This window comes from Cariama cristata, unplaced genomic scaffold (assembly GCF_000690535.1).
Source record: "Cariama cristata isolate BGI_N322 unplaced genomic scaffold, ASM69053v1 scaffold13515, whole genome shotgun sequence".
NCBI lineage: Eukaryota > Metazoa > Chordata > Aves > Cariamiformes > Cariamidae > Cariama > Cariama cristata.
Genome location: NW_009618195.1, coordinates 1 through 10,964, shown reverse-complemented (window position 1 = coordinate 10,964; position 10,964 = coordinate 1). Strand labels below are relative to the sequence as shown.

The following is a 10,964-nucleotide window of genomic DNA, read 5'->3' as shown; positions in this document are numbered from 1 at the left end:
TCAGAATATCCCCAGTTCTTTTCTGATGGATTACCTTTTACAGTAAGGAAATACATCGGTCTCTATGCTGACTCAATCAGTGGTTCCAATTAAGGTCATTTATTGTGGTGACTGGGGTACATGGACAATTGTTCCTTTGAAACTGGATGGAGGCCTCCAATTCATTTCCCGTAGGCCACCAAATCGTCAGAGGGTAACTACCAACCTGAAGCATATTTGAATCAGTGACCTAGAAATGAAAGGCTCTGCATCCTTCCCTGAGCCATCCAGTTTCCCCTCAAAAACTATTTTAATCTGTCTTCATGTTAGGTTTATTTAAATCCCCGATATTGAAGTTGAATTCCTTGAAGACTTGTATAAGAACAATTCCAATAGATACTGTGGTGAATCCACAAGCCATTCCCAAGAAATCTACCACTCCTACATTACTCCATTCCCTGAAAAGGATGGCTGAAGCCAGCAGGACTAGGGTGGTAAACACAACGTAGTAGATGGCACCAAACACAGAGGAGTCGAAACACTCCAGTGCCTTATTGATGTATCTGAACTGAATGATGATGCTACATCCTAATACTGCCAGAAGTACCAGACAGAGGTACAGAGCCCTTTGACTTGATGGGTTATTGTGAAAGATATCTTGAGCAGCCAGCCCAATGCCTTTTGTGCTGGGAACAGTGAAACTGCCCAACAGAGAGCAAATACTGATGTAAACCATGATATTAGTAGGTCCATGAGCTGGAGCTATCCAGAAGATAAGCAGGAGAAGCATTAGCAGCACTATGCAGAGATAACCCACGAAAACTGGAAAACAAGAAGAAAACAAGACAATAGCAAGGTAAGAACTCTTGGTCTTCTAAAGATTCTAGCAGGCAAATCACATCATACCAGTGAACTGCAGGTATAGACCAGGATTAAGATTTGTTATTGAATATAGACCCAAATCACTGAGCTTTTTGAGATGCTGTAGGCATCTGCAACTGATAAGGTTGTCACACTCTTTGGGTAAAACAAATAATCACGTAGTAAAATACACACTCTGTTGCACATTTGAACTGAATTTAACATGGCGTTTTTTATTTGCTTCTCTCTTCCATCAGGACTATACCGCTTAAAGTCCCCTGTGACAGACAGCCGTGATAACACCTCATTCACAACCAGTTCAATAAAGCATGGTGAGTAGATCCAGCAAAGAGCTTAAACGTAAAGTTAGATCCTATTAAGGTGAGCGAGACGAGTAGGGACAGTTGGAAGAATCAGGAGGCTGTATCATTTACATTATAGCATCAGTACACAGATTAGACTGGTGAAAAGCATTTCATGCTTTACAGTTTTAAAGAAATGTATTTCCAATTAATTTTGGTCAGATTCAAATGGTAAATTTAGACCAGGGTATTTGTTTTCTTTTCTTTGTTTGCAAATTTTTTGAGTAGCTGATGTTACTGAGTTTCTCTCACCTGAAGCAATTAAAGGAAATAACAATAGTTGGCGGTTTAGCTCTTATGCAAGAAAAATAAAAGTGGGTCTAGCATGTATTAGCACTAGTACGTGCCCTCCAGCAGCTAGTGGGGCTTCACATTCTCTGTGAGAAAGAATAGGCATTTCAGCATATGCGCCTCACCAGTCTATTTCTACACACCTTATTGCGCAAAGAAATCTGCCTGGAAATCGTATCTAGTATAAACTTCTAATTAAAAAAACAAATGCAGAATTAAAGAACAAAAGACAATCAGTATTTTTGTTTTGTGTAAAACAACTTAAATTGAGATCCTAGAATTATACCTTTCATCTCTAAGTACAAAGATACACTTTTTCATAATTTAGAAAATTACAAGTTCAAATGGCCATTGTTCTGAGCTTGTTGTGCAGGATAATGTTTTCAAAACTATCCAAATTTTCCTCTCTGCACACGTGTATCACTAAATCTGATGCATTCCAAGTACAGCAAGATATAGTTTTCCTACACAAAAGCTGTACTCTTTTCCCTCTGTCACATCACGGTTTCTTCAGAAGTCAATTTTCGGACCTGGTAGAAGTGGTAAGCCTCTTCCTCCTGCTTGCTCTTGATCAATCTCACAAAATCATTATGAGTTAATAAAAGAACAAAGTACCTGGATTTGTAAGCTTCTCTTCAAGCTCAGCCTGAGTCGTTACACTTTCGGACTTTGGGGAATGGATGATGAGAACAACAGACCCAGCGCAGCTCAGTAAACACCCCAGCTTGCCAAGAATGTTCAGTTTTTCTTTCAGTAAGTAAGAAGCTAAAATGGACCTTTCACAAAGAGGAAGAAAGTTAAGTTTGACTACATCCTGCTAATAATGCTCTAACAGTGATGTGCCACATGAATTTCCCTCTTAAAGGAATAGGATCAAATGCTGGTGGATCTTCGACCAAATGTTGGTGGATCCTCAAAATGCATTTCTGACTTATCTTAGGAAAGGTTCATCCAGTCGCGTCTTACTCAATTCTTGATGTCTCATCTTAGGGGAAAACCAAAACAAAACAAAGCCACCAACAAAAACATCCCACCCAACAAAAGACTCAACCACAACACCACATCACCTCCTCCAAAAAAACCCAAACCAGGCAGACATCTAGCAACTAACAATTTGGTGAGCTGTCACGAAGCCCCATTTTATAGGCACTACGCAGGCATGAAATAAAAGTGACCATTGGTTACAAAGATCACAGGGCTCAGCTCAGACACGTAGCCGACCAAAATACACAAAATTATGTGGCCTAGGATAAAATAATAGGTGGTAAGTAGAGCACATTCAGTGTGCTTCATTGTGTATAAAACACATACAAAGTGTCCTGGTTTTGGCTGGGATAGAGTTAATTTTCTTCCTAGTAGCTGGTACAGTACTGCCTTTTGACACACCGATGTTTTAGTTGTTGCTAAGCAGTGCTTATCCTAAGTTAAGGATTTTTCAGATTCCCATGCTCTGCCAGCGAGCAGGTGTACAAGAAGCTAGGCGGGAGCGCAGCCAGGATAGCTGACCCAAACTGGCCAAAGGGATATTCCATAGGATATTCCATACCATAGAGCATCATGGTCAGTACAGAAACTGGGGGAGTTGGCCAGGAGAGGCCAATTGCTGCTTGGGGATCAGTCAGCGGGTGGTGGGCAATTGCATTGTGCATTACTTGGTTTTCTTGGGTTTTACTCCTCCCTCTCTCTTTGTTATGTCCCTTTTCATTACAATTATGAAATTGTTCTTCACTCACCCCACGGGTTTTACCTTACCCCGGTGGGATGGGGAGGAGGAGCGAGTGGCTGGCTGTGTGGTACTTAGTTGCTGGCTGGGGTTAAACCACAACACAAAGCAATCTACACTCTGAAGGAGATGACCGGTGTAGTTAGATACGCAATTCAGCAGCCAACAGCAGGCAACAGAAAAACCTCAAGGTAATGCACAGCTTTGTTTTTAAAGAATTGTACTTTTTCACTGCAGTAGTTTCACAACTGTAGTTTAGCTATTCACAAAACATTTAGTCGCATATTAAATTCCTCTTAGGAACATTCACTGCCTTTTTTGTTCCCCTCCATGAATATCACATACAAGAAGCTGGGGGCATGCATATGCAAGGGACTCCCTTGCTTCAGGAAAGGGGCCAAATCCAATTAAATGAAAATCGGCATCAATAAACACGTGGGCTGTGGATAGCAGGGGAAGAAAGAATGCGAGACAAAAGGAAAGATCTACACAGTAAAGGAACTGTGAATAAGAGAATAGTCAGAAGAATCCAGAATAACCACAATGAAGGGGGGGAAATATTTTTTAAAAAAAGATGTTTATCTGTTCCAGATCATAGTGCTGGTTAAAGCAGAAGATACTCAGCAACCCTTTCTCCACTACTGCCTTTGCCTCCCACCCCTGCCACTTTGCTGGGGAAAACAGGAATACGTGACATCGTAACACATCATTAACAGTCATAAGCCTGACATCTTCTCAGTGGACCTCCAGCGATCACTGAGTCTCTCTGACATTTTACGAAGTAGTAGCAACACTGAGATAAGAACAAGAAAAGCAAACTCTTACCCAAATGGAACGCCAAGAGCTCCCAAGGGCGTCACTAGCACAGTTGGGACTGCAGTGTAGGCCAAGAAATTCCCTATTTGACCCAGAGCCACTGTCAAGAGAACCAGAAACAAGCCTTCAAATCCCTTTGTAAAAAGAAGTAATGAAAACTTACCCAATACTGTTTGGGAAAGACTGACCTAACTGGAACACAGATGTTACAGATTTGCCAAGTTCTGTTAATTTTGCACTTGAACAAAATGGCTACATTTTTTCTGTATTTTTCAATTAGTTTTCAATATAGGATTTATATTTGCCACACAAGAAGATCCAAGAGGGCACAGTAACTAATCTCATTTGCAACTTCTCTTAGTTTAATACAAGTAAGACTATGAATTAGAAACACTCATGGATTACACTCAAATATCTCAATATTACACTCAAATATTTATATGAGGAGGGCTAAAAGTATGTATAACCCATGTTTCATCTTTAGAATGTGCATACACGTAACACAAATGCACTTGTTTATAGTTCCTAACAGCAGCGTTACCTTTTAGGGGGAAAATAAGGACAGTACTGAGGAAATGAAATACTAAGCACATGCATAAGGGCTCTTCAATACACAGTAGACCACATCAAATTTTCACAATGCTATATAACACCAGATGTAATTCCTCACCACTGTAAAAAGAACAGACCCCTGACAAGTCACAATAACAGCCTCACAACCTCATTTTTTTCTTTTCCCCAATAAAAGCAAATTCCAAGATACACCACACTATTGCACATCACAGCTGTGCTAAACAGTTCATGCATTCAAGTTTTCAGTTAAAAAAGAAAGGCTGGACGGTTTTGCAAGTGCTGGCAAGTTTATAATAGGTCAATATGATGCTTGCATAGTTACAGGGTCTGTGGTAACTGGCAAGAACCTTGAGATTGAACTCAAATTACACACAGCTTAAATTTCCAGTTGATGTTAAGAGCTATTATCAGCATTTAAAAACATCTGAAGAATCCAAGCTGTCTTTATGCTCAGGCTTGCATTGCCATTGACTCTCAAATATCGTTACCATCATCCTGTTCTTTACACCTGCAAAGCACTGTGCAAACATTAATTAATTTACCAAATTAGCTCACATTATCAGTAGAGCTGAAGACCTGTGTAACCTACAGCAAACACGAAGGAGACAAACAAACTTACAAAACTGCAGACTGTGGCAAAATTAGACTAATTCAATTCACTGAGGCTTCCTCTACATGCAGGAGTGAGCCAGAGAAGTTAACAAGCAGCATTTCTACAGCACAAGAGCCTGTGATGGTCTCCCTGCCCCAGGAACACAGTAACCCAGCTATCAGCCTCAGCCTTGGTTTTCAGCAGACCAACGTGGCAATTTCGGCATTATCTTCGAGGCATCCAAAGGCACTGGGGCAGATCTTGCATGGAGGATCAGGCACAGCTGGCACGCTGTGTTTCTGCAGATTACATACATTTCCAAGTGACTCTGACAAAAGGTTGCTTTTTTTGGAGGTCAGGTGCCTTAACTTTCTGCTGGAAGAACCCTAACAGATGGCACCAACACCAATCCATAAATTACATCTCTGAAGCTTCAAACCGCACATATTGTAAGGTAACTGAACTTACCAGGGGTTTTCAGTATCACCATGGAGTAATAGTAATCTTACCAGCATGAATGACAGATCAGGACTAATTAAGATCAATTAAAAAAAGAATCTCAGTACTTGTTACCATCTACCTGATGTTGAGGACCTTTGCTGCCAAGCTAACCAGTCCTCTCTGGATAGTTTCCTCTCCAGACACATCAATGCTGTAAGTCAAGACATAGCTTCATTTCTTGAAGGCACACCAAGCTTTAAACTTGCTAAAGAAGTACCAATATCCCCCAAGTTATTGCAACGCAACACTCGATACACAGTGACATGTCTACACTAGCAAGGAGACCAGGAGTAGATCCGTACAGCAAAAGATGTCTGCTCTAAGCATGTCAGGGGCTTTATTTCAGACTAACTTCAGCCTGCTCCCACAGACTGAAAGTCTATTTGCAGCTGGTGAGCATTAGGTGTGTTCCTAGGGTGCATCTTCCAGCCTAGTTTCATCTTAAAAGTCCAGTTCTGGAGCTCCAACACGGCTCCACAATGTGAAATAAAGCCCAATCCATGGAGACAAACAGGAGATGCACTTCACAAGTGTATTCCCCGTCTGCAATAAAACACTAACATAGATGTATCCACGATAAAAAGCAGCCGCATCTATGCTATCAAAACCTGCACTGAAACTAGTTAATTAGCCAACTGATTAGTTTAATGCTCATTGAAATACCTGTACACATGCTGCCATCACTCTTTTGACTACAGGGTAAGAAAAACTCCCTTAGCAGAATCTGTAGCCCTTCCTTTGAAGTCTTCAGTAATCCAGTGGATCCCAAAGCACCAAAATAGTTAGGCAGCATTATGCTGAGCCAGCATGCCAAACAGAAATGCTTGTTCACCATCTGAACAAATAGTGTGAAAACAAGTTGAGAGAGTTTATGTGGGTTTTGTTAGTCATCCAAACTCCAAATTCCCTGCTTGAGAAAATGATATCAGCTGTTTTAATTTTGCCCCGATGTCTGGGGATATTGCTAATTCCCCAAACATCACCTTTCTCTGCATCCCATAGGTGCCCACCTGGCCCTTGCTATTGCCGTTTGCGACTCCGCTGCAATTCTGAATCTACAATATCCTTAAAACAATTCTTCCCTTGGTTCCTTTGTAAACTTACTGAGGCTTTGTTTTGAAATACCTGCACCTAGCTACTGGACAAAAGCCAACTGATACCATTCCCTTCAGCTGTTTTGCCTTCACTCAATTCAGTCAGCTCTTTTAAGCGTGAAATCATTTTCTCTGATTCACCAAGATAAAGTCCTGTAACAAAACCTCTCTTATTTTAACTCCTCCTGCTCGGAGACTGAAGACAGGAGCCCCATGAGTGATAAACAACAGTGATTAATGCACAGATTTATTGCTACTCAGGTAGTAGTGATCCTGGCAGGGGAGGAAGATGACAAAGAACTACTTAAGCTCAAGCTAAATTAGCTGAGGACTTTCCTCTGAAGCTCGGTTGGCTTCTACACTTGCTGTGAACTTTGTCCTTCAACGGATCTATGTTTCCATTCCTCTTGCATAGCTTGAAAACAACAAAAACAGAGACTTCCCTTGCTGCTACGAAACAAGGGGCACAACTGGACTCACGTATTTCTCAGAAACAACATCAGAACATTTCCAAATAATTCACAAAAGGCTGGATTACAGTCTAAAAGCAGTGTATGTTTTTAAGCTCATGGGTAGAACTAAGGTTGAACTGCAAGAGGAGAAAGTTAGCTGCTCCCCATGCTCTAGATTCACATCAGAGAGTGAACTTCGTGTGAGCAGAGTTTACAAAGATACTAAGTGTAAAATTATACTGATCTCATAGCACCACACAAGGCTTCACATTAATCTTGTAGATTAAAAGCAAAACTGAAACTGAATCTGTCAAACTAGAAACCAAAAAGGATTTTTTTTTTTTTAATTGAGGCTGGCTAAGTTCTTTCTGATCTGAAAAATAACATGTGCTCAATGAGCCCTTTTGTGCAGAGCAACAACTTCTTATTCAGCTTTGACTTTGATTAAAAACTGAGCGGACCGGTGCAATCCAGAGACACAAACCGTGCAGGGACCCAGAGTCAGAGCAGCGCATGGCTGCCAAGGGCTGCAAGTACCGAACGGTTTGGAAATGTGGGAAGATGTCTGACTCAGGTTTGTCCCAGCTCTTTGCCTTCTCAAACACGATCAGACACAGTAGCCAGAGCGAGAGCTTACTAAAGGTGGGATATTTCTGAGGGATGGGAATTTCATGACAAGTGAGCGTGAGATTCATGATGAGAACCCAGATTTCCTGATGTCTTGTTTCACCATCTAAGAACAATTTCTCCCTTCAATAAAAATCACACCTTTTAAGATACTTACTTGCAATAGTGCCAGACCACCATACTATATCTGTTAAGTATGAAGTACCTGGAAGAGGAAGTATAGGAAGACATATTAGAAAAATATGAAATTGCAATATTGGAACTACGAAACAGAATAATTTCAACAGTCTTAACTATTAAGGACCTTTACCTTAACCCTGTTCTTCAAGGCAACTGAGTGGGAGGGGAAAAAAAAAAAGAGAGACAGGGTGCTTGGATTTGGCCTAAGTGTCCAAGTCAGACGTTCTTAAGGCAACATATTAGTCAGAAGTTCTGATTTCCAGTCCGAAGTACCTATGTGATGCTAACACAGTATTACATAGAACCGCACCCAAAACACCACCAAATGCTTCTGAGGGTGATATTTAAACATGCAGATTAGAAGTACTACTAGGAGAACGGGAAACCTATGGAAACAAACCATGATTTGGATCAGTTAGTTTGCTAATATAACCTCAATGAAATTGTACCAGAGAAACTGTTTTGGCAGTACCATAGCGTGGACCGATCCTCCCGCATTTGAGCACTGGAAAGCGCTACGACTGAAGGCTCTGAATTCCTGACGTACGGTCCCGTTTCAAAGACAGGAGTAAAAACTCTGCATTGTCCCTTAGTGTCTCCCAAGCTCAAGGATGATTACTTTCACTGTCAGATTACAGGTTCTTGCCTTGGGATGCACCGGGGAGCCTGTGTACCACATTTTATAAGCTCTGCTTCTGTAGAACATCAAGGCTAATGACCACTTATTAAACTGAAGCCTGGCCTCCACTGAGCGTGACCTTGGCATCACATTATGCTCCTACCTTCTGCTCCCCTTTCTAGCAATTCAGCTCTGTGTTTATTTGGGAAGATCCTCTCTCAACAGCTGCTGGAGCAATAGGCAATATTGTACCTACTCTGAAATCCCAAGAAACGAAAGAAAACCACAGTAATCTGTAACTCTGGAGACGTGTAAAATATTAAGCGCTTGGAAATCCCACTATATAATTGAAATGAGATGGAAAATGACTAATGAAAATGGCCAGCTTTAGAGTGGGTGTAATCATTTTTTTAGACTTTTGTTATTGCATATAAAATAAAAACAGCGTTGGGGGCACAAATTATAGAAAATATTGACTCAAGTAAGATAACTTCGCAAAATATTTGTCACCCACTGCTGTTTCTAACTAAGCAAGGATTACTAATTGCCTTGATACTATATTTTTGATTCAATAGAGAAGACAGAAAAGACATTAAGTGCCTCCTTGTTAATTATACAACACCTCCTGAAGCCAATGGAAAAAAGACATCATCTGACACTGACGATCTCGGGCTTACAGCTCCGACTGCTAGGTACAAGGCAGAATCGCACTGCTTCACAACATTAAATAGAGAGAAACACGGGGTATTTGCCTGGATGTCTCCACACTGAGCATGGCAATAGGAAACACTATGAATTGCTGAGCAAGATACACAAATAAACATCAGTAATATCTTCAAAACAGGAGATTTTACAGCTGCCAGCACTGGGAAGGCAGGCACACACCCATCACCCAGTTAACCCAGTGCTCCACTGAAAGCTCTTCAGGAATAAGATCCAACTATACTGCAAAATGGAAACTTCCTCCAACAGCCTTGGGATGGAAAGTCATTCCTTCCTCTCATGTTTCCTCACTGTTTCCCTTACAAAAAATAAAAATAAAAAATTTGCATTTATGATGCAACCATGATCTCCCTGCAGACAATAAAAATGGATTACAGCCATCTTGAGGGAAAGGGAGACTATGCTTGCAAAACAGTAGTTCGTCTGAGGCCCTTACCTGTAAGGTCATTGCAGAAGAGGCAAAATAAACTTGTTAGATCAGGCTGCCAGCTGGTAGTAACACAGACGCAAGCTTGCTCTGCTCCACTGCATCCACCCTGAACACGCTAGACTCAGCAGGCACTGGAAATGCACTGCTGCTCTAACACTAACCATCTCCAATACATTTATGTGTGTGTGTGTGTATATATATGTATTTACATACACACATGTATACAGAGAAAATACCTAGCATGTCCTGGTCACTAAAAAGGATTTTTTGTAAGAAAGAGTTCCCAGAACCTATGGACACATGTTCATACACACACAGACACCATCACCTATGAAACAAATGGCTATTGACCACAGAAATACAATCAAAAGCCCTCATGCAACCTGTGTTTACAACTTCCCTCTCATATAAAAGCATGATATTAAGAACAAATAAATATATTGCATTCTCCTATATTCAAAGCATCAAGATGCAACTAGCAAATGCTTTTGAGAGGCTGCATGCTCTGGGGAGCTCCAATTTCAGAATAAAATATGGAAGTTCTTCATTTCAGGATAAAATACAGAAGCTGTGAATTTACAGCTTTGTTTTGGCTAAACTGTCTAGATAGCACAGTCAGTTCCCGAATATGCTCATCTCAGAAAACAATAACAAGGTATGGGATTTCAATATGAAAAATAAAAGAAAGAAACGATTTCATGTTCCTGGTGTGCCTTTCTTCTCTACAAAAGGAAACCACCACGTGACTGATGTAACTTGTCACGCGTGTCCGTGGAAGAGCTAGAAGAAACAAGTGGCAAGATGTGCTGGTGCTGTTCGCAGCAAGAAACTTATCTGAGCCAAAGTAATAGGTAGAAAAGTCCCACAAGTACACGAAAATGCCGCAGGAGGGACCTGTGCACGCACACCCAGAGTGCCCACTGCTGTACTACAGCGTGACAGAAGAGCAGGGACCTGCCCACCGCGCAGGGAGCTGTTGCTGATGACTACACGAAGACACCTCCATCGCTCTCCGCCTGCCCGTCCCTTCGGTAATTTATCGCCTCCCTTACGCCGCGCTTCAGTCATCGACCTCTGATGTCAAACACGCCCGAGGTGACAAAGTGCGGCCGGCTCCCCGGGTCCAGCCGCTCGGAAGGTG

At 41.4% G+C, this 10,964-nt stretch overlaps 1 protein-coding gene across 1 annotated transcript; it reads right to left on the bottom strand.

Annotated features, from left to right (window-relative positions):
• Positions 1-289: 289 nt before the first annotated feature.
• NIPA1 (non imprinted in Prader-Willi/Angelman syndrome 1) lies at positions 290-8,076 on the bottom strand (the record flags this gene model as incomplete). The annotated part of the gene is made up of 4 exons (XM_009700763.1): positions 290-801; positions 2,109-2,269; positions 4,042-4,132; positions 8,029-8,076. Coding segments are annotated over 4 exons (812 nt in total), but the record flags the coding sequence as incomplete, so codon positions are not given.
• Between the last annotated feature and the right edge of the window lie 2,888 nt (positions 8,077-10,964).